The sequence below is a fragment of the Cricetulus griseus genome (assembly GCF_003668045.3).
Source record: "Cricetulus griseus strain 17A/GY chromosome 1 unlocalized genomic scaffold, alternate assembly CriGri-PICRH-1.0 chr1_0, whole genome shotgun sequence".
NCBI classification, from domain to species: Eukaryota; Metazoa; Chordata; class Mammalia; order Rodentia; family Cricetidae; genus Cricetulus; species Cricetulus griseus.
The window spans coordinates 138,530,187-138,557,137 of NW_023276806.1; the positions used below are offsets into that span (position 1 = coordinate 138,530,187).

General features: G+C 41.7%; 1 protein-coding gene across 2 annotated transcripts in view; it reads left to right on the plus strand.

Annotated features, from left to right (window-relative positions):
* Nucleotides 1–349: 349 nt before the first annotated feature.
* Rap1b (RAP1B, member of RAS oncogene family) overlaps nt 350–26,951 on the plus strand; it is a 32,150-nt gene continuing 5,548 nt past the window's right edge. The window contains exons 1-3 of one of the 2 annotated variants that reach the window (XM_027392333.2): nt 350–492; nt 24,072–24,153; nt 25,676–25,744. In XM_027392333.2, coding sequence (XP_027248134.1) covers nt 24,097–24,153; nt 25,676–25,744 — 126 coding nt within the window. In that variant the 5' untranslated portion in view covers nt 350–492; nt 24,072–24,096. Of the gene's footprint in view, nt 502–24,071; nt 24,154–25,675; nt 25,745–26,951 lie in introns of both variants that reach the window. The other variant, XM_035450555.1, reaches the window with a different exon arrangement.

Genomic DNA, 26,951 nt, shown 5'->3' on the forward strand with positions numbered 1-26,951 from the left:
AAGCCCTGAGCTCCCCGTTATCCGCTGGGGTCGAGAGGGATGCTCTCTGTTGAGGCTGACTCCAGATTCCGTCGGACAGCCAGCAGGCGGAGGCGAAGCTGATCGGAGCACCCGGGGGGCGCAGGCAGGGAGGGAAGGGGGACCAAGGGTAGAGCCAGCCGGCAAGAGGCCGGGCGAGGCCCAAGGCGAGGACCAGCCCGCTGAGGGCCCGCCCCCTCAGCCAAGGCCCCGCCCCTTCCCCGCCCCTTCCCGGGCTGTGCTCCTGCGCGCCCCGCCCGCGGGCGGAAGCTAGAACGAGGCTGAACGCCTGACGTCAAGGCGACACCGCCAAACCTCGCCCAGAGTCAGGCGTGGAAAGCAGCCTGAGCGGCGGCGGCGGCGGCGGCGGCGCGGCGGGCGGGCGGCGGCGGCAAAGACCGCCGTGGCGCCGGGAGCAGCGAGCCGAAGGGAACGCGAGCGACGGCGACGGCGGGACCCGTGACAGCGCGAGAGGTTGGCGGAGTGCGTGCGTGGCTGCGAGGCTGGAGGCGGGGGAGGGGGCCGGGCGAGTGAGCGAGCGAGCGAGCGCCGGCTGGAGGGGAGCGGTGGGGTGCGGCGCCGGGCCGGGCGGGGCAGCCGTAGAGAGCTGGGGGGAGCTCCCGCGGTGGCGATGGTGGCCCGGGCGCGCGGCAGGTGGCCGCGGGGGACGCCCGGCGTCCCCTCGGTTCCCCGGACGAGCTGCCTCGGAGCGGCCGGGGAGGAAGCTCAGCCGCGGCGGGGAGCAGCGCGCTTTGCGGAAGGGGTCAAATGTCTGAAATATGGCGGAGGAAGTGAGCGCCCGAGGAACCCCCACCCGCCGCCCGCGGCCGCTCCGCAGCCTTCCCCCGCCGCGCCCCGCTCCCCGCTCTCCCCGCCGCGGGGTGGGTGGAAGTTAGAGCGGAAACCAGAAAGTTGTCCTTTGCGGACACCCGGGGTTCTTCCCAGCTCCGGCCGGGCGGAGTAGCTTGAGGGGGGGGTGGACCACTCCCCGGCGCCCCGCGGGCTCGAGCCTGACAGCGAAAAAGTTTGCCCGGATCCGGGCTGGCTTGCTTCATTTGTTGCGGGAAGTGGCAGGAGGAAGGCAACGGAGCGAGCCCCACCTAGTCTGGCAGCCGCCACCGTGCAGCGAGAGAGAGAGGAAAAAAAATGTTAAAGGGGCCTTTCCCTTCGTCAGCAAGAGGAAATCTCCTTTTTCTCTTGCAGAGAGAAAAATCCAGGAAGTTTGCCCTCTTCTCCTTATTTCGCCATCTCGATATGTCTGATTCTGAAACTGACTTACCAGCGCCATGAATTCTCTTTGAAACTGCTCCCAGGGAACTGGGCCCTCCGGATTTTCCTTGGGGTGGAGGGGGAAGATGCCTTTCAGGAGAAAGATCTTCCCTTCAGAGTTTGAGCGGATGGGCTTGCTTTCCTTTCGCTTGCCCCCTCCCACCCCTCCAGTACTTTAGAAAGATATTTTGGCCCCGCGACTCCTGACTGGTGTGAATACAAGCACTTCTTTATTACAGTAATAGGAAAAATCACATTTTTACTGAGTTGAAAGTTGACATTACAGTGAAGGCTGAACTTTTAATATTTTAAAATTAATTGAGCCTCGTTGAATGTTTGCTTTGCTGGCAGTGGGTATTAACATATACCGAGTGTTTCTAACTTGTAAATTCTTTTTTTTTTTTTTTTCAGTTTTCTTTTGTATAATTAGAACGTTGTTGAGACTTGCCTAAAAGGAACTTATCTTAACAAGAAGTAAATTTATTTGAACGGAGAAATTCTTTTTATTTAAAGCTAACTTGGATTCTATGTATTAAGTCCTAATAGAGTCATGGGACTTTTAAAGGGCCCGAAAGGCTATTTAAATCATCTGGTCCCACCCTGTCATTTTATGGAGGAGAAAAGTGAGGCCTAGAATAAATAAGATAACCAGTTACCTGAGTCCTCTGACTTGTAAGGCAGTGATCTATCCCGAAGAGACAATCCACAGGAAGAAATGTGACATTTCAATGGTGAATTACTTCTTGCAAAAGATATCAGTCCTATTATTCTCTCCAAGACAGAGTGTCTTAGTTAGCTAAACAATGTGGAATAATCATTTCGGTAGTGTCATCCCCGGATTTTGGCTAGAGGAAGTTAATACTCTGGGGAGGAAATCATTCTAAAGACACAGAATCCCTAATGACTGACTTGTCTGAGCTTATCCATACTTTTAATCTCTGTGGTACATTATAGGCCCTTGTACTTTCTTGTTGACATTCACAGTAGTTTAATAACCTTATCTGTGGAAGCCACAAAGTAAATGGCTGAAGGACATATAGATAGCTATTTGGGTTTTAATGTGCCTGGTATCAGAACAACAGCTGAAGGGCCCAATGCTAAGCCGGCTAATTTTTTAGTGTGTGGTCTGGAGCACGGAAATGATGGCCAAGTTCTTTCCCCTTTTTCTGCCTAACTTATCTCTCTTCCTTTCAGTGGCTTGTATCACTTCCTGACTTGTGTTACAGTTGTGTATTTTTATCTAGTCTACTAAATTGTATGGTCCAAGGCCAAGATCTATTTCTTTTGTATGCCTCTGATGGCTAGTATGTTGCTGATCCACAGATCCTTGATGGAAGTTAAGTGCAGTTAAATGAAAACAGGAGGGTTGGAATTCTGTTGTATTCTTAGTTACTAGTACTTCACCTGGGCACTAGTGATATTTGGGACTTAAGTGTAGAGATGAATGGAAAATTCAGAGAAACTAAAGAAAACTGTAACTTTTTAAAAAGAATTACACATTTTCTTTGGGCTCACTCACTTTACAAATTGATCATTTTATCATTGGTTATTTTATAATGATTCCAGTATTTTCTTCGAACTATACAGAGAAAGTGAGTCTTCCCACCAGAGATCCTGTAGAGGCTATCAAGTTGAAATACAAAATCAAAATCTTTTTTTTTTTTTTTTTTTTTTTTAAGTGATGCTGGGCATGGTATTTTGCAACTGTAATCCCAGCAGTTAAGAGATCGAGGCAGGAAGATTTCGGGCTAGCCTGAACTAATGAAATGCTGTCTCTAAGTAAATACATAAATAACTTGAACTATGTTTATGAAGATCTTTTAAAGACTGAATGCCTATGTACAAATTGATAGCATGTAACTGACTACATACTGTTTTAAAGTGTAAAGCCTCTGATTGGGATAGACAGCCCATGTTCTGCTTTCTTTGCTTTTTGTTTAGGTACTTGATAAATACTTACTGAATGAAATTAACCTGTGAATGAGCACTTAGAGAACTTAGCTGATTTTACCTCCTCTCTCCCCCAAGGTATAGTTTACATTTGGCATTTTATTATTGAATGTCAAGAAGATCTTATTCATTTAAGATCATACCCAGGAAATAGATTTTAAGGGGTAGATGTTGATCTATGGTGTTCAGATTTGAACTACTACTAGGTTAGTTTACTGTTTATACTCTAAATAGTCAAAGGCTATTATGTCTTGTCATCACTCTATAGAGTTCATAAAAATTCATCTTTCTGGCTGGGGATATGGCTCAATGATGAGTATTTGACTCTCTTGTACAAGTTGCTGGGTCCAATCCCTCATTGAAAAACAACTACTCTTCAATTGTCTGAGGCTCTTTAAAGTTGTAACTAAATACGCTTTGTGTTTTTTGGTTTGATTTAGTTCATATGTGAAGGGTGTGTGTGTTATGTTTCTATATTTGTTTTCCTTTTTTCTCATTTTTGTGGACCCTGTAGTCACATAGATGAAGTTTGTACTGTTGTCTTTTCAAACTGTACTTCTTTTGAACAAGAACAATGTCTTAAGTAATGGCTTGATGCATTGTAATACTAGACAAAATTTCTGCTCAGCAGCTAATCTTTTCAGTACTTGTAGATGTTCTGCAGTAGTGTTAGAAGGTCCTGATAACCAGTTGAGGACTGAAGTCTTGAGATTAGTTCTTTAGAAATCTCAAGGATACAATGGAAGTAGTAAGTACAAAGACTAGAGTGAAGGGCTGGAGATGGCTCCTGTTAAGAGATGGCTCCTGCTTGCTGCTTTTACAAAACACCTGAACTCAATTCCCAAGCACCTGTATCAGCTGCCTCACAACCACCTTTATTTAAGTCTAGCTCCAGGGGCTCTAACAGCCTCCCTTCTGGCCTCCTCAGATGCCCACAGCAGGTGCACATAAATAAGAAAAAGAGAGTAGAAAGAACTTACCCATTTATAGTAAAAGTTTGACTTGCTTTATAATCTGTTGTCCTATGTTTGAACCTGCTTGACTGGATTCTGAGATCAATCCCTTTAGCAATAGAGTTTCTATTATGTAAAAAGTTAATCAGGAATTTTTTGCCACCTTAAAATAGCACATAAAATTCTCGAAGAAAAAGAATTTTACTTATTTCCCACACTTCATAAGCGCTGCTGTGCTTACTCCTAATGTTCAAATTGAGGGTACTCAGCAGTAGATTGAATTTCCAGAGAGCCCTAAAACTTACAAGGAAAAAAAAATGAAAATTTAGGGGTATAAGGCTTTAAAATTACATTTAAATTCTCTAACAATATTTGGAACAGGAATTACAAAATTTCCATCTTGTTTTTATTATACAAAGGGATACTGTTCTGGAATATCAGTGTGCTTAAAATTGGTTGCATTCGAGGTGCTTAAATAGTAGAAACACTCATTTCTAGGTTACCAGTATCATTCTCTGACTACAGACTGGGTTTGAGTTTTTAACATATTGAACTGGTTCCTAAGGCTTCTGGGTGTTAGCTACTGTTTCATATCTTTATAGTTGTGCTACTTTATAGCAGTGAGACTATTCCATCTAAACTAGGTTGGGACTTGAGGATAAACTGTTGCAGGGGTTGGGGATTGCAGATAGCTAGCCAATTGGAGTTGTTAGAGAAAGACGGCACCTGTTACAAGCATCACAGAGGTTTGAAGTACAAGATCTAACTATATATAAGATTTTTTCCCCTGGCTGTGTGTGGTGATCTGTACCTGTAAATCCTAGCATTTGAGAGGGCACGGGGAGGGCAATCCTTCTGTCAGCCTATGCTGCACAGCAAGTTCCAGGCCACCCTGGCTATGTGAGACTGTGTCTCTGCCTGTTTTCTTTTACTTAAACCATAACTGTTTTGGAAATAAAAAAGGGAATTGATTGCCTCACTGGTGGGCTATCTCTACTTCCTGTGGTTTTCCTCTTTGCCTGTGTGATAGAAAAAAAGAAGAAAGCAATGTTCTGTCCACTCATAGACTTGGGGCAGACGGACATGGGAAGTATTAGCTACAGTTGGGCTCTAATTGCTTGTCTTCTGAAGTTTATGCTCACATTAGAATATATATTTCATAGTCATCATCATCATTTGAATGTGGAGGACTCGAACCTAGGGCTTTGCACGTGTTGGACAAAGTACTACAGAGCTACAGCCCCAGCCCTTCAGAATCACTTTTTTGTAAATTAAGGAATTTTCTTAAGTTCTAAGTCAATGAAACGAAAGGTTTCAGTACAAAAGATAACGTTATAAGTACGAACTGCTTTTATTCACTTAGTAATTTTAGACAGCAAATAGTCTGTATATTCCACACAATTCATCACCCTGTGTTTTTAAGTAACAGTGGACATGGGGTGCTAGTATATTAATGCATTAATTACAGATACAACGTCTGTGATTTTTCTCAGTAATAAACTCTGGCATCTCTGAAACCTTAAATTTTTTACAGGTTAAAAAGGTGATCAGGGCAAAGGATATGTGTACCTATCATTAGTTTTCACTGCTCTTAGAGTTTCTCTGGTTTGGAGATATTCCACATTTGTATTGTTAAGATTGGCTGAGTTTTCAAATGTTCAGCGTTACAATTTTTGGTTAAAATATTTCCAATACAGAGGGTAAGAAGAACACCATGGAGTATCTAATCTCTCTGCTGCTCTGGGGGACCATGGCCTTTCCTCTCAGGCTTTCCCTTAGCAAGATGACATGTAGGTGCCGGACTTGAGGGTTAAGTCAAGTCTCATTTATAAATGCTTTACAAATCGTAGGACATACTCCTGTAGTTCTTTAGAGCATCTCTTCTCTAGCATTATCGAAGATTCTCAGGAAGGAAGGAAGGAAGGACGGACCAACAGCGGCTGTGAGTTGGAGCCGTTTTGTTTTTGAGTGAAGGTCTTAACTCTATTGCCCACTCTGGCTTCAAACCTGCCATCCTCCTGCTTCTACTTAAGAAGGACTGAGATGACATGTGCATCTCCATACTTGAGCTTTAAATATCGTTTTTTGCTCGGTGGTTTATTTCAGAGTATGATCCAAGGGAGTCTGCAGATCCTGTAGATGTGTTTGGGGAGTCTGCAAGAACAAAGCTGTTTGTTATATTAATAATGCAAGGACATCCTTTGCCCTTTCTACTATATTGACATTTGTTTCTGTGGTGCAGGCACGGCTTGTGACACCTTGGAGGGAATCAGTTTAAAGCTCTGGTGTATTCTTCACTGCCCTGACTCTGTTTAAAAGAAAGAAAAGTTCCAAATAAATGTTCTTGAAGTTTTAGAAGTGAATTAAGTCTCTCCCTGTGTACAGGTCTTTTTAATATGACAAATAGGAGAATGTTTGAAACATACGACTTCCCACTGAAGAATAGTGATTTTCTGTAAGAAAAGTCTCAGGTCTTGTGAGCCAAACCAGTCCCTTGTTTTTAGATTTAGTTTTATTTTGTGGGTGTTTTGCTTGCATGTTTGTGTGTTCGATGCCCTCAGAGGTCAGGAGAGGGGATTGAATCTTCTGTAACTGCAGTTGTAGCAGATTGGTTGTAAGCCACCACCTGGGTGTTGGGAATTGAACCTGGGTCCTTCAAGGAACAATAAGTGTTTTTAACTGCTAAGCCATCTCTTCTATTCCCTGAACCACCCACTCACTTTTTAAAGGAAAAGTTTGGCTAGAAAGAATACCTATAACCTGGGCATTGGTGACACATGCCTTTAATCCCAGCGGTCAGGTGGATCTCTTGAGTTCTAGGCTAGCCTGGTCTATAGAGTGAGCTCCAGGGCAGCTAGGGCTGTTACACAGAGAAAAAAACCTGTCTTGAAAAAAGAAAAGAAAAGAAAAGATGTTATAAATACTCAAATTCAGAGTATTAAGATTTTTTTTTTTTTAAGATTTTACTTTATAGCCAGGTGGTGATGGCACACGCCTTTAATCCCAGCACTCGAGAGGCAGAGTTAGGTGGATCTCTGTGAGTACGAGGCCAGCCTGTTCTACAGATTGAGTTCTAGGACAGCCTCCAAAACCACAGAGAAACCCTGTCTCGAACCCCCCCCCCAAAAAAAAATTTTGTTTTATATGTATGAGTGTCTGAATGTCTGTTCACCACATGAGTGCAGTGCCCATGGAGGCCAGAAGAGGGCATCGGATCCTCTGGGACTGAAGTTTCAAACCAGTTGTAAGTTGCCATCTGAGTGCTGGGAATTGAACCCAACTCATCTGGAAGGGGAGCAGTGCTCTTAACTGCGGAGCCATTACTCCAGCCCCCTAACATACTGTCTAAAGCAGCAAGCCTGCTTGTTGTCTTAAGGAAACTTGTAACAGAATCTCTGGATGGTTATAAATAGCTCTTAAGTAAAAATGAGGATTTTGGAAAGCTTTTCTGGGCACTGGGCCCTTGATACTTGATAGCCTCTTAGTACTGAGGGGAACATCTTTCTGTGAAACTAAGGAACATTTGAAAGACATGCGTAATGGAATGAGCCATTTACTTGGAGATTTGTGTAACTATAAGCCAGTATTTTTAAAGTGACCAGCACAAGATACTGTAAGAAATCTTAAGTTCTATGGCTTCATTTCCGAATCCTTACTAATACGGAACTGGGTTAGATGTAGTTTCTTTGCAGTCCATGACCTTTGATCACATAAATTTATATACTTATTTGGCATGTCTACATTACCTTTTGAGAAAATGTTGTTTCTTTCCCCTGTTTATTTAGGCACAATTGTAGCAATCTTGTTAAACAGTGAACAAGTTTTAGAAGGTTTTCAGAATAACCTATACCTAGCTCTATTAACTAGTTTCAGACTGTGAAAGGTGAATGGGTAGGTTGTGAGTACACTGTGCTCTAGTCTGCTCAGCTTAGGTTTTAATGCTGGGGTCAAACCAAGGATCTACAGTGAGGACCCCAAGATTTCCAGGTTCTTCAACTCTCATCATAGAGTGGAAGGAGAGAGGATGTCCCTGATTAGTAGCCATCCCACTACTAACTAGCAAGGTGGGTTAGCCTGGGAAAGTTACAGATAGAAAAAGACCCTGACCAACTTAAACTGCAAAGGAACAGACTGGCCCTTTGTACAGTACTTCCATTGAAACTGGTATCTTATTTTTTTCCACATGAGTAGCCTTGCCAAGACAAGACCTCAGAGAAATTGGCTAATAGGAGCCAGCAAGATGGCCCAGCAGGTTAAAGGCACCTTCCACCAAGCCTGATGAGACCCTGTGGTAGGAGGAGAGAGCTAACTCCAGTAAGTTGTAAAGGGTGCTCAGCTGATAAGATCGGATATTGTTCTTGCTGAGGACCTGTGTGGGTTCAGTTCCTAGCTGCTGTCTGTGATTCTAGCTTCAGAGGCCTGGTGATTGGCCTCTCCCTTGGGCACAAGCACTCATGTGCAATGCTTACCCACCACAGATGCAGAATGAAAAATAAAAAATAAATTGATTAAAAAGCCATCCTTGTTCCTTCCCGCTGAAGCAGTCAGTAAAAGCCAGATTTACAGGATCTGAAGAGAAGCCAGGCTATTGAACAGCACTCTCTCTTAAAGAACACGGCTAACACCAGAAACAGGATTGGGGGCTGATTTAGAGGAGATGTGCAGTGCCCACTTCAGGGATTAAGTTGTGAAGGACTTCTGCCTGCAAGAACTAATCCCAGCTGGGGAGGAAGATTAAATCGGAGCTTTGGTGCTTCTTAAATTTAGTAATTAACTGCTCAGCTGTTGTTTAACGGTTGTTCTGCTTTAGGGGACATACGGAGATCATAGTTTGTGTCCAGCACATCCAAATCCATCGCTGGCTGCCACTAAATACTGTTTATGCACTAACTAAAACGGATTGCAGTTTCTTCCATTTCAGTTAGCTTTCATACATTTGTGCTTTTTTCCCACCAAATGAGCTGTATCACTTGAATCATAGGCTTTACTGGCTTTTTTGCTGGTTTTGGGGGTGTGGTGTTTGCTTTGTTTTTGAGTTTTGGGGGTGTCCCTGTGTAGCAGAGGCTGACATTAAACTGAAAATCCTCCTGCCTCAGCTTCCTGATGGGATTACAGGTGTGTACCACCGTGGCAGGCCCTTTGCAAGCTTTTAGTGACAAGAAAGAATTCATAACCTTTCTCTAGAATGGGAAATGTTACTGTTGATTGGTTGGTTTGAGATGGTGGTTTGGAGCCTTTACTGACCTTGAACTTGTGAGCGTCCTGCCTCAGCCTCCTGAGTGCTGAGATTACAGGTATGTGCCACCAGGATCCTCCTACTTCTGTCATTGAGAAGAAAGTGATGGCGTTGTTGATAACAGCCGTGAAGGTGCAGAAGAGCAGGAAGTGGAATGGTAGGACATGGTGCTGAAGAAGTTCTGCTTTGAGTGAACAGGGCCACCACTGCCATTCTTCACTGCTGTGGTTCAACAAATGGTAGAGCCCTTTGTGAAACTTGTGATTTTCCACTGAGCCCTGTACACAGAATAAAGTCTGGGGCTAAAGTTTTGTCACTGCACAGTGGAGTTGGTAGTGCTATTGCCCCCAACAGAAGCTCCTGGACATTAAACCCCCAGGTGTCCACAGTAGACATTCACTTCACAGTCCTTTGTGTTTTAGCTGACTCCTTGGAGTTTAAAGATAAATCAGAGAAATTACATACTAAAGACCAGGTCTCACTGTGGGGCCAAAGCCCAGGCTGATCTCCAACCTGTCATCCTCCTACCTCTGAGTCCCCAAGTCTTGGCATTACAGAAGTGCTGTGTGTTTTAGGTAATCTGCCAATCTTTGGTTCTGTCTTTTGTTTGTTTTTATTGTTACAGTTTTGGGTTTGGGTTTGAGATAGGGCCTTGTTCTATAGCCCAGACTGGTCTAGAATGCACTTCAACTTGAGGCAGTTTTCCTGCTATGCACAGTCCTATAGACTTGGTTACTTAGTGGTGTTGACATTGAGTCATAGGTTTCAGTTCTTTCTCTGGCATCATCTATGAACATGGTTAACTCTTCTTCAGGAGCTTGTCTTCCTAGGAGAAAAGTGTGACTGAATAGCTGAGGCCTTTTGGGGCTCTCAAAGGGTTCTATAATGCCCTTCTAGCCGGTTCTATAATGCTGTGTGTGTGTTGTTGTTTCTGAAATAGGATCTCATTCTGTAGTCTTGGTTGGTCTGGAGTTCACTATGAAGACCAGGCTGGCCTTGAACTTATGGAGCTCCTCCTTCCTCAGATTCAGTATTTTGTCTTAATATTTATTTAAATGTGTGTGCCTGGGTGTGTATGTGTGAACCATGTGTGTGCAGGTGTACCGGAGGATGTGTGAGCCACCCGATGTGGGTGCTGGAACTTGGGTCCTCTTCTAGAGTAATACATGGCTTTTAACTGCTGAGCCACCTCTTAATTGGGAGAATCCTGTATATAAAGCATTTAATTGTTTGTCTTGGTTAGGGACCATCATAAGCTGCCTCTTGCACTCCTTCCGTGCGTGCGTGCGTGCGTGCGTGCGTGCGTGCGTGCGTGCGTGCGTTGTTTCTGAAACGGGATCTCATTCTGTAGTGGTTGGTCTGTAGTTCACTATGAAGACCAGCCTGGCCTTGAACTCATAGAGCTCCTCCTTTCTCAGTTTCCTCAGAGTGCTAGGATTAAAAGTGTGCACTGCCACACCCAACTTCAATGCTTTGTTTTTATATTGGGTGTGTCTCTTGAGAACTGGTACATCTGGCTATGTTATTCGGAGTTAATTGTTCATAGTTTTTGCATGTTAGGATTGAATTAAATAATTTTGCACAAAAGGTTTTAGCAAAAATAGGCTAGTCACAAAAATGTAAATAAATACTCAGTAATAAGTTTATAGAGCCAGAATTGACAGCTTAGCTGTTAACAGTTAGAGAAGATGGGGTTTGTTCAAATTATTCTAAGGTGGTGGGTAAGTTTTGGATTAATAGTGAGCCATGGTGAGCAACAATACACAGTTCCTCAGACAGGCTGTATGCTAGTGGGTGTATGTGAAATGGATTGTAGGGTCCAACAAGACAACCTGACTCCCTCCACACACAGACACAGTAATTCAAAACAAACCAAGTGGGTAGATGCTGCCCTGCTCTAATTGACGCCTGTGAAATGGATTGTAGGACAATAACCTGTAACCCTTGTTGGTAAGTTTCTTCACATTGGAACTCGGGAGCCAAATTTTTTCTAGTTCAATGAGGATGGTAAAATACTGTTGATATGAAACATGAGCAGTCACACTGAATAGAATGAATAGATCATGGAAAGACTCACATCAGTGTTCAGGTAAAGTGTGGGCAATTCATAACAAACCAGGGTTTCCACCAAATCAGATTCCAGACTCAGTATTAATTCATTGGGTTGTTGAGAAACTTAGAGGGTTTTGTTAGCAATGTCTTCTCTGACGAAGGCATTGGAGTATGGAAAAGTTACTTTCAAGCAACTTAAGTCAGTACTAGGAACTGACAGGCTGGCAAGAGGTCAGCGTTGGGTGTCTTCCTCGGTGAAGCTGGAGCTCACCCATTCTTCTATCCCACCTGCCAGAAAGCCACAGGGGTGGGTGCTCCTGTCTAGGAAGGACCCGTGTGGAAGGAAAGAGCCAACTCCCTAAAGTTGCTCTCCAGCCTCCACATGCAGATCCTGCTGCACGTGCTCTTGAGGTACATATATGCATGTATGCGTGCATGCATGCATACACACACACACACACACTGAATGTAATAAAAGAATTTTTCTGGAGAAATGACTTGGCAGTTAAGAGCAGTTGTTCTTGTTAGAGGACCCAAATTCAACTCCTAGCACCCACATGGTAGTTCACAATCAGTTCCAGGCATCTGATACCCTTTTCTGATACCCTTGGGCACCAGACTTACAGGTGGTACAGTACATTATAAAGGCAAACACCCATGACCATAAAATAAGTAAGTCTGAAGAGGATTTTATTTTTAAGTCCTTGATGGAACCACCTGGTATAGTGACAGGAAGAAGTAAATAACTGATGTGGATACTTTGAAACTCGGCATTGTTAACAGGAAGTATCTGCCCACTTTTCCTGTTTCTCACTGTGTTCTGGTGACTGAACAGACTAATTAACATCCAGACTTTTCACTTAGTAAATATGCTAATGTTAAAAATATGCTAGCATGTATGCATGTGATTTGGGGGAATAATACTCTTGCTGAGATTTAGCAGGAAATGAACTTTTAAAGATACCTTTTAAAAGATACATCTCTTTGTATTTTTTTGTGTACATGTTTGCTGGCCTGTATGTATGTGCACAATGTAACGTGCCTGGTGCCCTCAGAGGCCAGAAAGGGAAGCAGATCTCTGGAAAGGGAATTATAGATGGCTGTGAGTCACCATGTGGGTGCTGGGAGCTGAGCCTGGTCTTCTGCAAGTATGGCAAGGGCCGGCATGTGCTCTTCTCCACTGACCTGGCTGTCCATCCCCAACTACATTTTGTTAACCTAGTAATAGGAAGGTAAGTAAGCAGGTATTGTGTGTGACCGTGGAAGGGACACATTCTTCATTGCTCCCAGTGACATATGACACCCCCTTTATTTTTCTAAATGGCCTTTACTGGATTTCAAAGGCATCTTTGAATAAACTGAGAAATATAAACATGGACACTAAATGGCCAGCATAAGCTGCTGGTTAGATTGAAATACTAAAACTAGTACAAAGTTGTGGAAAGTGCTTGTGCTTGCTCTGCTTTTTGTTCCACAGTTAGTTTTCTGCGCTTTTGGCAGATTTCCTAGGGAATTTCCGTTAGGAATACCTTGGTCTTGAAGTTTCTTGTGTGATATATAATTGTGCAGATTATGGTAAGCATGGAAAATGAATTTTTTATTAATATTATTTTTTTATTTAAATTAAAAACAAGCGTGTTTTACATGTCAATCCCAGTTCCCTCTCCCTCCCCTCCTCCCTGAAATTTTTTTTAAAGTTTGCCTATCCTTGTGTGAAGTAAAAACTAGGTGTTTCTATTAAGAAATGTATGTGTGTGGTGTTTTACATTCACAAAAATGAGTGTGATTTGTTCAACAACCCCTACTCCCTACTCTTAACTAACCAGTACTGATAGCCTGACTTCTGATTTCTTACACCTTTGCCCCCCAGCATCTCCAAACTGGATTTAGTACTTGCTTAAGATATGTGAGTGTACATCTTTTCACCCAGGTTCCCGGGGATGTCTTTATGGTGGATGAGTAAGTAGTTCCTTCAATTCTGCAATACCAGGATTGAATGGTAGCGTTGAATTATGTACATCAAGGGCTATCTATAATGGGTTTTCTTCTTCGCCCCTCACCCCCAGCAAATGTTATTCCTTTTGGCTTATGTAAGCTTAAATATGAGTAGTTATTTAAATTACTGAAGAATTGACGGGTGGAGGTCTGAGGAATTAGGACTATCTCTTTGCAAAGCAAAAAGATAGTCCATATCGTCTGTTGGACACATTTTCATCTTTCTTTGCAGAAGTTTCCACCTTCTTGTTCCTTTGCCTAAACTGCAGTAGACATTGCTAAGTAAGAGCATACTCTTCCCTGGAGTCCCTTGAATCTGGATTGTTCTCACACTTGTTCTTATTACTACACTCAGTACATATAGACAGGTAGCTAATATTTTCAGTTGATGTTTGAACTTAACACCAATTTGCCACCACTAAAGTGTTAGACAGAATCTTCCCTCATCTCTTTCAGGGTCTCAAGCCCTTTGGAGGGTCGCATATCAAATATTTACATTACATTCATCAAAATTACAGCTATGAAGTAGAAACAAAAGTAACTATGGCTGGGGGTCAGCACAACATGAGGATCTTTATTAAAAGGGTTGCTGCATTAGGTAGGTAGGTTGAGAACCACTGCTATAGGGCCTATGTCAGGTAAGCCTCTGTAATGGACAGGATAATAATTTAGGCTTTGACCTGGACAGTGGTGGCACATGCCTCTGAGTTCGAGGCCAGCCTGATCTACAAAGGTACACAAGAAACCCTGTCTTGAAAAATCAAAAAAGTAATAATGATAATTAAGGATTTGTTTATGGACTGTCCTTATCAGGGCCATTATAGCCTGGTGACAACGTTAGATGATACACTGAGTAAGCATGACTGTGTTCCAAGTAAGTTGTTTTCAGACACAGTCAGCAGCTACTAGAAACACAGTTCAGTGGCAGAGTGCTTGCCTAGGATGCACCAGGTCCTGGGCTCAATCCCTGAGTGTCCTTTCTGTTCCAGCCTGCCACTGCATGTGAGACCTTAGGCAGATATGTTAGGCACTGTGTTTTGTAGCAGTATAACTAACTGCAGCCTCAGTGTGCCTTGGTCATCAGATGCTGTAATAGCAGGAAAATAGCCTACAAATGTGTATCTGGTTTCATGCTCATTGTACACAGTAGGCACTTAATAGCCAAGTAATACTGTTGAATAAAGTTGAAACACCGGTTTTCTTAACTGCCCTTAGGTCGGTTATGTGGTATATTGTTTGTGGCCCTCCTGTTTTGGTTTTCATCATTATAAAATGGGTTTTTGTTTCAAGCCAGGACTCATGTGTTTTAAAAATAGGCCAATATTAATCTTAATAAGAACGTGTAATGCTCTAGATGTGTTGTTCCATTCATTGACTACTAATAGCTACTACTATTATTAGAATTCTGTTGATTTTTAAGTGTCTTCCATTTTCTCAATGTGACGTCCACCCTTCGGGTTGTCTAGTGCGTTGCTTACTGAGTCAGAGCCCCTGAGGACTTTTCACAGTGGAGCTTTCCTGTCTTCCTGTAAATACATTCTGCTGTTTCTTTCCTCTTCCTGAGATGAGGGTCAGCCTGTGCTCTCTGAGGAGTTTTGAATTCCATGTTAGACTTCCTTTGGTACCTTTGTTCTGATCTTGGTCCAGATATTTTTTTTTTCCTAATTGAAACACTATAGGTTTTCTTGACGCTACCTTCTCTATAAAGCAGTTTCTGATTCCCTTTTGAACTCTCGTCACATTTTGTGTTTCTCATAATATATGTTCCTCCCTCTTTGGTGGCACTACAGTTTTGAACCAAAACCCTAATGTTAGGTTACAATCAAGCAGTGAGCCATATCCCTAGCCTGTTTTCTGTTTCTTGTCTTTTCCTTTAAAGCTTCTTGGCAACAAATATGTCGTTTCCCTTTATAATTAAGAAATGTAAGGTGAAACAAATGCCTATCTTCATTTTCTGCTGTAGCCTTCTTTTCCACGTGTCATTGTTGTACAATACCAAGTAAGAAGTAGTTTGGGGCACTAGGGCACTCTGGTGTTTAAATTTCTAATGTAATATTTTAGATTCCTAAATGTTCAGATGAAGTGCACTTGACTAGTTTATTTTCCCACTTAGTGGTCTATTTAAATGTGATACATTCTAGTGGCTTTTCTATAAAGTGTTGTTACTCACAATTCTTAGTTGGAAGCTGTATGGTCTGATGATACTTGGGTAAGTATGAAGCAGCCTGAGAGATGCCCTTCTTTCTTTTCATGGCTTACTCATTGGCCACGGGTTAATAGAGACTGTGAGCAGGTGCACAAGAGGATCTGTGCCTACTCATTCCTTTGCCTGACTTGGCTTTTGTTTGTGTTTCTATTGTATAAATCATAGAATGCCAAAGTTAATTTCCATCCTGAATAGCTGATGTATTAGTTAGGAAAAAAAAATGGCTACTAAAACCTTTGCCGATTGTACCAGCAGATAGGACAAAGTTGGGGCTAGAGAGAGAACTCAATGGTTAAAGCACTGAGTTCTTGCAAAGGACCTAAGTCTAGTTCCTAGCACCCACATGAATGCTCACATTGTCTGTAATTCTTGTTCCAGGAAACCATGTGATGTACATATACTCACACAAGCAAGCATTCATACACATAAAAAAATGTTTTTTTTAAGACCAAGTAGGACATAACTGTTGTTCAACATGTACTTAGACCTGATAACATGGTCAGAAACAGAATTGGCACTTAAATACACTGACCCAAGTGTCATGGCTTATACCTGTAGTCTCAGAACTCCAGAAACAATAATGAGGATTGGGATTTAAGGCTAGGATAGGCTTGAGGCCCTGTAAAAAAGGAGGGAAGGTCTGGGTGGTGGTGTCAATCATCTTTTATCCCAGCACTCAAGAGGCAGAGACAGGCATACCTCCTAGTTCTGAGGCCAGCCAGGGCTACACAGAGAAACGCTGTCTCGAAAAACAAAGCTGAACAGAAAAAAAAAAAAAAAAAAAGGAAGGAAAAATAAAATAAAAAATGTGCATGATGGTGCATGCTTGTCATTCTAGTACTCCAGAGGCTAAGGCAGGAGGATAGAGTGTTCTAGGCCGACTTGTCTCACACAAAAATAGTTAATACCCTCCTTTGGTCATGGAAATTCAAGTGTATGACAGACTTGTATATTTATTTCATCTTTTCTCTGTTGCTCTTTGTGTGGAAAATGAGAAGTGTCTGCAAGATTGTGCAGTGGAGAACATGGAAGATGCTGAGCTAGAATGAGTCAGACTCGATAATGGGAAAATGGGGGGGGGTCAGTGATAATTACCTCCTTATAGACTCTTTCCTTTAGAATTAAATATGCGTTTTGTTTTGTTTCTTGAGATATAGTCTAGTCCATACTGGCCTTGGTATCCTCCTATCTCTGCCTCCTAAGTAGTGGAATTACTGGCATTTCACCACATCTGTCATAGCAGAATAGTTTATTTTTAAAATCCACGTATGTGGTGGGTATTTATGTGTGTGAGTGCAGGCAGGAGTGTGCACTCCTTGACACATGGAGGTTGGAGAGCAGCTTCAGGTGCTAGTATTCATCTTCCATCTTGTTTGAGAGAAAGCTTTGTTGTTGTTTGCCACTGCCTGCTTGCTCTAGGCTAGCTGACCTGCAGTCCTTTGCCTTCCTCCATCCTGCCCTGGAAGCACTGAGGTTACAGATGGTGGTAGCTACAGCTCCCAGCCTGCACCAGGATTCCAAGAATTAAGCTCATGTGTACACCTAGTTGGCAAGTGCTTTTACCCATGAGCCATCTCCCCAGTACTGCTTTTAGAGTTCCTTAGGTGTTTCCAAGTTTCAAGCACTATAAACAGCCATCTATAGATATGATTTCTAAAACCAGCAAGTTAATATTTACTAACTACTTATTTAACGTCTTGTTCGTTCGAGTCACATTTTGTGCAGCGCAAGTTATTTCATTTGGATCTTAAAAAGGAAAGAGGAGATTCTGTTATCCCCATTTTGAGATAAGGAAATGACACACACACACAGAGGTCAAGTAACATGGCAAAGATCATGTCTTAACTGTTGCTGCATTTTTCCAGTTTATCGTAAGTTAACTAAGAACTTTCTTGTCATATTGTAATATCTATGGCAGATAGTAAACTAATGTTTATATTACAGTTACCAAAATTATACCCCACAGATAGCTTGTTTTGAGTGAGTATGCTTGCCTGTAGGATTTACAGCTGAGTCTAACGAGAAAAAAAAAGGGTTTTTGTTTGTTTGGTTTGGTTTGGATTTTGGTCTCTACCTTGTTTATCTGTTTACTTGGCTGAGAAGTCTGTTAAGAAATTGGTGTTTTTGTATTTGTCAGCTTGCTGATAATTGCTGTACTCTAGTGATGTATTCTCTTACGATCAAGTACAGATCTAAAAGGTGACTACTGTAATAAAACTGAAAAACATGATCTGAAGTTGCAGGTCAGATTTTGTTATTAATATGTCAGTGAGAGATTTGGCAGGATAGATTGGGAAAAGCTATTTACTGGAACTATTAATACCCTTCAAAATGTCAGAGAAAAACTTTTCCCTGTTTGAAGTATTAAATATGGCCAGAATAGACAGAATGCTGTAAACAGCTTCATACTGGTGTGTCCTTTTGTTTGTTATGTTCTATGTTGTGAGACAGCCTCACACTGTGGCCCAAGGCAGCTGAAAACTCAAGCCAGTCCTCCTACCTCAGCGTCCCAAGAGCTGAGGTTTCATGTAAGTCACTACACCTGGCTAGGAGTTTTTTTTTAATGGGAATTGGGGCCTCTTTTTTTTTTTTCTTTCTTTTGAAAGATAATTTTAAAGTCTGCTCAGTTCTGAGTTTTTACTATGCCCAGCAGGGTAGGATTAGGGTTGTGTCCTACTGTTGAATTCATTAAAGTCTTTGGAAGTGAGAAGAGAACTTGGTGATCATCTGTAACTGATGAGACACCACTTTGGGAGTTGGAGGCGGAAAGAAGTCAAGCTCTTCACTTGCAGACCGTGTTCGGTGGGAGAGGTAGTGTCACTTTACTTCAGGAACTGGTAGTTAAGGGTTTTACATAGCCCTTATAATTTAAGATCACAGAGTTTCAATTGAGGGAGGAGAGTTAGAACTGAACAGCTTGAGGATAAGAAAACTGCTCGTTACCAACATTCTAAGGGAGAAAAAGTTTGTCTATAGTTAGTTGTAGACTCTTTGACATAGTATTTTACTGGAAAATTATCAGGCCTCTAAAATGCTGCTTTTCAGGACTGGAGAAATGGCTCAGTAGTTAGGAACACTTGCAGAGGACCTGCTCGAAGCTGCCTGCCAACTCCAGCTTCAGGACCTCTGGCATCCTCTGGCCTCATAAGTAAACATACACATGTTTCCATAGACAATAATAAATAAAGTAATGTTGCTTTTCAATTTTCAGGCTCAATTCTTATCCTCACCCAGTTGGAGCATTCATTATTACGATTTAAAGAGTGAATTTGAGCCAGGTGTTGGTGGCACATGCCTTTAATCCCAGCACTCAGGAGGCAAAGGCAAGCTGATCTCTGTGAGTTCGAGGCCAGCCTGGTCTCCAGAGCGAGTGCCAGGATAGGCTCCACAGAGAAACCCCGTCTCGAAAAACAACAACAACAAAAAAAAAAAAAAAAAAAAAAAAAAGAGTGAATTTGAATCTAAAGGAACATGTACCTCCGGAACATAAAAGCTGTTGGTTTCAACACTTTTCCTGTTGTAGGGCATCTCATTTCCTACTAGACTAATTCCCAGAGGTCAAATGGAAAACCTTTGTATTTAACACCAAGATTTGTGAGATTCATTTTCTGTTGGGATTCATGGTGTCTGTTAGTACTAGCTCTGAGCTAAATGGGAATTTAGCTACTGTAAAGGTAAATAATTGGTTGACTTTTCAAAACCTAAATGAAATCCATTTGTTGGAATTGTTTTGATTAGGTTGGATTTTTGGTTGGTTGGTTCTTTTGTTTTATGTTGTTTTGAGACATGCTCTCACTGTGTGGCTAGCCTGAAACTCTGCTGTGTAGCCCAAGCTGCCTCGCTGAGTTGGTGTTTTGACACAGGAGCTAGCTCTGTAACCCAGACAAGCTTTGGATTCACTATACCCCTGTTCTACCCGACCTGTAGAGTGGAGTTAGTGGTGTACTGCAGCACACAGTGTTTCTCAGTGCTGGGGCTTGGACATGGGGTCTTGCACATGATAGGCAAGCACTGTACTACTGAACGATATACTCCCAGCCTTTAGCAAATCCTTCATTCATTAAACAATTTTAGACCACACACAAACACCAAAATGATCCAGATTTCATGTTCCTTCTGATAACTGTTGAAGGCCTTTAACAGGAATGGGGTTCTTGTTTAAAATCTATCCATTAACCCTGTGAAATTGGTTATGGTCTGTTCCCCAAATTAAAGTACCAGCACAGAAATAAGTGACTTCCCTCTGGTAAATTACATTGGAGCCGGTTCTATGCCTCCTGATTTCCAAATGGTATTTAATGTATATAAGAAAAAGCTAAAATCTTCCAAGCAGCCAAATGACTTATTGATTAGCCTCAGTTAAGGAAGTACCACCAAAAAAAAAAAAAAAAAAAAAAAAAAAAAAAAAAAAAAATCACTGGGGTTGTTTGTTTCCCTCTTAAAATACAGGATTGCTTTATGTTAGTTAAACATGTGTCATCTTTTTTTTTTTTAAGATGAAACAATTTATTTACTTTCCAAGATAATTTTAGATTCATTTTTCTGATTCCTTTTCTCTGCATTCTATCCTGCACAGAATTAAAGCAATCTTTTTTTAAAGTGTGTGTACAGATTCCCATAGAGGCCAGAAGGCGTTCAGTCCTTTGGAACTGGAGCTGTAGGTGGATGTGAGCTGCCCAGTGCGGGTGCTGGGAACTGAGCTGGTCCTTTACAAGAGCTGTGTGTACTCTTGACCACGTCTCTCCAGCCCCAAGTCTTCTTAAAAAATAGTATTCTCATCTTTTAAAACAATATAATCTTGTAACTTGATTACCTAGTCCACTTTTCCCCCATATTTGGTATGTAGACTTTTCCTTTACTTTTTTCTTTTTCTTTTTTGTTTTTTTTGTTTTGCTTTGTTTTGAGTCAAGGTCTCACATGATCAAGGCTGGCCTTGAACTAACTACATAGGGTGAGCATGAACTTGTGGTCCTCCTGATTTTACCATCAGGGTGCCGGGAGTAAAAGCCTGGACCACCACACCCACTTTTCTGGCTTTTGTACTTCCCAAGCTTAATCCTCATAAGTGTTTTTGTGCATATATATCCTTTTATGCAGCCCATCTGCTTCTCTTCTGAGTGCTTGGATAGAAGGTGTGCACCACTACACCCAGCCCATAGACCTTTAAATAAAGAGAGAATGAACAGAGTATTGATAGATGCAACAGTGTGGGTAAACTTATCTTAATATACTAACAAGCATTGATGACTAAATAATTGAAATGTGGTAGGCTTGTGCCAATCATTCAGCTGAGGCAGTATACCCATGAGTTCAAAGCTAGCCTGCCCTACGTAGCAAGCTCATTATTGTTTACAGTTTTGATTTGTAACCACTATATCCCTAAGGAAGATTTCTTAGTAGGTTTCAGTTTGGGAGCTATGTTGAGTTATTTACATCTCATCATGTATCTCACCTATCTTGATGCTCTTAATGGCTTCCCTATATGAGGCACTAGGTAAGTTATTAGTGTTTTAGGATGTTCTCAACAGATTCCTAATGTCTGCAGCCCATTTCTGAGGCAGAAGGAAATGTAGCTTTGGTGGTGTGCTCATGACATGAAAATACTACTACATTCAAAAAGAAGTGTCTTGTAATAAATTAAATGCTATGTATCGGGGGTATGGGTTACATGGATGTTGGCATGCATGTAGCAAGGTTATCTAATAATACTCAAGATCTACATGTTTAGCTGGATATAGTATATTTCCATAAATTAAAACATGTTGGATGCTTTAAAAATAAATATTCTCCAGCCGGGCGTTGGTGGCGCATGCCTTTAATCCCAGCACTAGGGAGGCTGAGGCAGGTGGATCTCTGTGAGTTCGAGACCAACCTGATCTACAAGAGCTAGTTCCAGGACAGCCTCCAAAGCCACAGAGAAACCCTGCCTCGAAAAACCATAAATAAATAAATAAATAAATAAATAAATAAATAAATAAATAAATAAATGTTTGTTTTCCTTGAGCTAGGCATGGTGACTCACATCTGTAATTCACCCAGCATTGAGGAAGCTGAGAATCACTTTGACTTCAAGACCATCCTGGGCTGCAATGAGACCTTACTGCTAACAACCAAAAGGGAAAAAATGTTTCCTAACAGATTGTGAGATTCCTTGACAAAGCAGATGTTAGGAGAGAAATTGATTACAAATTGATAAAACAGTTGTCATCGTTTTGTAAGTGAGCCAGGTGGAGTTTGAGCATAACCCCTCACATTTACCTGAATTGATTATTGGTTTTAGTCATCATCACTCCTCAGTAGGTCAGCTTGAGTAGCACTAAAGGTTCTGGGCCCTCTGTCTCTATCCATTCTCTGTAGAGTAGCCAGTGAAAGCAAGACAATCCAGGCCAAAACAACATGAGACAAAACACTTCATAAATAGATGAACAGAAGTTAAAGTCAGTAGCTAAAGAGTCAGGCTAATGACAGACTACTAACCGAATGGTACAATTCAAAGTGATCATCAAGAAGCCAGTTGCCATCTACAAAGGCCTGTTTGGTTCCATGTCCTAAGGTCCAGCAAGAGGAGCTCAGGGAGGCAGATGGAAGCCTCCAACAGTGTTGCCACAAAATTGCAGGAAGTTGGACCTGAGGACCTTTGTGCAGTGATGTCATGAGAGTCTTCAGCATGGGAGGGCAGGAGACGTCTGAAACAAAAAACATAAGCATGTAATGATTGGTTACTTAAGCACAAAACTGACCATGTTAGAAAACTGCCTCCCCCAGGCAGAGCAGATGCTGATTTTATGATTTGAGGGGAATGATGAGACATAAAGATTGACAGCCGAGCAAAGGTAGGAGTAAGTTAGTGTGGACTGAAGAAGCACTTAAGTGGAATGGTTGTGGGTTGGTTAGCATTCAGATGTTTGCTGTGAAGAGCCTCCTGTGCAGACTTAATTTACAGTTAACTATTCGCCTGTCTTTATGATTGACAAGATGGGAAATATTTACCTGTTTACTTAACTCCTCTGCTGTGGCCTAAAATAACCAGGATGGCACACAAATGAAGCTGTTCTGAGTCCTGAGATTGCAGGAACGTACTGCAGTACTTGGCTGATGGGTTCTCAATCCCCGTCTGACCCCGTTCATTCTTAAAACAGGGATTTCTCTCTCTTGTTCACTGAAAATGGGGAAGAGAGGAGTAGATATGTCATGTTATCTTGTAAATGGTAGAGAGCTTCAGTGCTGTTTCTCAGCTCTCCTCCTCTTTTCTCTGGATATGCCTAGTTGAAATTACTATTGGTTGGTAATTCTTAATGATTCTTGGGTCTTAATGAATTGAAGACATGCACACAGATTGCAGAGTAGCAAAGGATTCTTCAAAAAAAAAAAAAAAAAAAAGCAAAGCAGCCGTACCGGTCAGATGTGCTACTGCAGACATGAGTAGACTAAGCTAAGAGGGCTCGGGGCTCCAGGCAATTGTCTCTGGCCTTGCTTTATGGTGGGGTCTTGGAGGAAGAGAAGGGGTTTGATCCCAAAGGGGAATACCATGGGTGGTTTCTGTTTTGCTTGGCAGGCTTAACCTGTGTGAGTAATCTAAGTCCTTGCTCAGTGTCTATGCCGGTTCCCATGATGTATCGGGTTTTACATATGCAACGCCCTGTTATGGGTAGGCATAAGATAGTATTTTAGGAATTCTCTAGAAGTTCACTGAGCACAGTGAGCTTTACCACACATGTACCAGAACTAGTTCAGGCCAGTCCTGCCCTCTCATTCCCATTCCGGGATATGTCTAGCAATAGAAACTATCCAGGAAACCCGACTTCTTCTGGATAGTTGTTAGGGGAGATTTAGAAACAAATTCCATTGTTTGTTGTGGGGTATGCATGTAGCTGTATCAAGCTGGGTCCTAGGATGCTTATCAAGGGAGGAATCTGTGTGCCTAGTTCCTGCTGTGAGGGTCAAAAGGGGCATATTTATTGCCCAAACAACGTGGTGTCACAGGTTGATAAGCTATTTGCTGTGCTTCTCTGCCTCATTAGGATAGAGCTAAGAATACTATCTGTAATTCCTTGTATTCATTACTATTTGTGTGTGACATGCATGTCTGGGCACATGGACCATGTGTGACACATAAATGTCAGAGGGCAACTTTGTGGTGGTGACTGTTACCTTCCTCCTTCACATGGATTCGGAGACTCAAGCTCAGGTTGCCAGGCATGCATAGCAAGTACCATTCTGAGCTGTCACACTTACCCTTAACTTTAATTCTGTAGTCGGTTCATATGGTGCTCCCATGGTAGGCTAGTCTGGTAATGACTTTGTGTAAATCTGCTATTCTGGCTGTCTTTTTAAAAGCATGTAAATAGCAGGACTTACCGTTTGTTTTGTTTTGTTTTTCCTCTTTAACAAGGTACTAAGTGTAACAAGTTTGCATCATGCGTGAATATAAGCTAGTCGTTCTTGGCTCCGGGGGTGTTGGAAAGTCGGCTCTGGTAAGTCATTCTTTCTCAGTATAAGATGTTCTTTTTCTACTGAGGTGTGTAGCCAGTGGAAACCTTGACTTTGAATTCCTAACTCCTGCCTCCACCTCCAAGAAAGTTGAGGTTATAGCTTTCCAAGACCACATGCCATTTTATGTAGTGATAGGGTAGAACTCAGGGCTCCATGCAGGTGACAAGGCTCTCCACCAACAGAACTACAGCTCAGCTTTTGTTTTTAATGTCTTTTGTTTCCTGAGACAGTTTTCACCAGGTAGACTAGGCTGACCCTGAACTTGTGACTGTCTTCACTGGTGCTGGAATTATAGGTGTGGACTACCTACCACACCTGGCTCTTCTAAAATATGCTTGTAGTTATTTATGTTTATCTGATTAAGTTATCCCATAACTTTACAAGCAATATAAACTTTTTCTTGTTATTTTAGACAATTGTTAGTTGTATCTATATGGATAGTGTTTAAGTTATTGAGAATGTAATTAAGAGCTGTATCTGGATGAGTAATGTTTTAAGTTAATGAGAATGTACCTTAGGCTTTCCAGGGTAACAGCCTATATCTGTGTGATTGCATTTTAGTACCATACAGGAATTAACTATTTTTAAAATTTATAAATAGGTATGTCCTGTATTTTTGTAATTAGTCCTTTTCAAAAATCTTTGACTATCTAGTTTTGTGTTAGTTTAATAGACGGATTAGTTTTAGCAAGAAAGAAGAAACAGGTTAATATAATGAGGGTTGGGAAATGGAGAAGGACAGAGAGGATCACCTTAAATAGTTTGGAATTTAGCAGAGCACCTAAAGATCATAGATGAAGATGAGAGTGATAGTGCCTACCTGCAGTCCCAGAACTCGAGGTTGAAGTCAAATCAGAGTTATAGGCCAGCCTGGGCTACATATGACCTTGTTTCAGAACAAACATAGATCGACTTTCTCTTTATCCCCAATAAGAGAAACCATCTTAGCCAGGCGGTGGTGACACACGCCTTTAATCCCAGCACTCAGGAGGCAGAGGCAGGCCAATCTCTGAGAGTTCGAAGCCAGCCTAGTCTAACAAAGCTACACAGAGAAATCCTGTCTCTGAAAAATAAAAAAATTTTTAAAAAGGAAAGCCAACTTTATATAAGTGCTATTTGAGTAGCTGTTGTACTGTGTACTGTAGTGAATAGTTGCTATACTGTATCATTAACAATGACAAAATATGTTTATGCTCAGTACACACACAATCTGATTTGTCCTTACCCCAAATATTTTAAATCCGAGGTTATGAAACCCACAGGTACAAATAGTTAATAGTTTAAAACTACTGGGTAGAGGGGTACAGTCCTGTAATTTGGTACTTGGGTGGGAGAAGCTAGAGGGTCACTGCAAATTCAAGGCCAGCCTGATCTACATATTGAGTTCCAGACTAGCCAGGGATAATATAGACTGTCTCAGAAAAATAAAAATAAATAAAATTCACATATTTAGGTTAGTTTTTTTTTCTTTAGAAATACAACATTATGTTAATTTTTTTCCAGACTGTACAGTTTGTTCAAGGAATTTTTGTTGAAAAATATGATCCTACAATAGAAGACTCATATAGAAAGGTATGTTACTTTTTAAAAAACCTTTGACTTCAATACAAATGTACATACTTATTTTGCTTTGCAGTTATCAAATGTCTTATATAAAATAAGATGAAAAGATACTCGTTAGAAAATTTATCTGCTGGCTGTTGGCATCACTTGTCTACTACTCTCAAAGACTCGAGCATTTACACACACGTTTGTAGAACTTTAGCTTAATCTGACCCCAGAATTGTAATTTAACTGTCACATCAAGTGGCAGCACTGTATTCCCAGGCCTTCCTCACTGGAAAGACTGGCCCAGCTATCTCCTCTCCTCTCCTCTTCCTCCCCCAGCCTCCAGTGCACATCCCATCCTTGCTACTTAAAGCCTCTTGAGACTACCACAGCAGAGAGCAAACACAGGGCATGTTGATAAAACAGTGTACAGACATCTTGAGTATAATCATGTGAGAGTTGTCTCTACTTTTCTGTAGCATCTGGCCCTCTGATTGTGAAGTTACTGTGTTTCCGTCCTCCCATCTGCCTATCACAAAACTGGAAACTGCTTCCTGCACCCAGCAGTGAATCAGAAGTACTGCTTTCCTTTCCAGATCTAATTCTAAATAAATTCCATTCCTAGGAAATAGCAGAAGGAATTACAGGGACATACGCTTTATTTCCTAATTATGACACTGCTTCCTTGCCACTAGAAATTGTGTCCACTGTGATGAGAAAAAGTGTCTAGGGAAACAAAGACATACCCAAAGTATTATAGGAAAGCTGATAGGCAAAATCATGCTGACATTGTTGGAACTGTTGCTTTTCTGCTCAAACTATTTTGAAGGCATTTATTTCTAATCCAAAATTTAAGTGTTGAGTGTGTCACTCTGGCTGAATCTTAGTGACTTATCAGTGCATGCAGTTTGTACCTGACTAGAACTAGGGGGGCTTTGATACTCGATGAATGTACTCATTACTTTTCAGTTGCTGTGATAAACACTATGAACAAGGCAAGTTGTAGAAGGAAGAATATATTTAGTAGAGTTCATGGCAGCAGGTGGCAGTCATAGCAGCAGGGGCAGAGAGCAACTGGCAACGGCACATGGCTTTGAAACTTCAAAGCTGGTCCTCAGTATTGTCCTTCCCACTCCAACCCCCCCCCCCCAACAGCAACACCAAGTGGGAAACAACTGCTTGTATGCTATAACCTACGGGGCTATTCTTATTAAAATCACCACAGTGACTT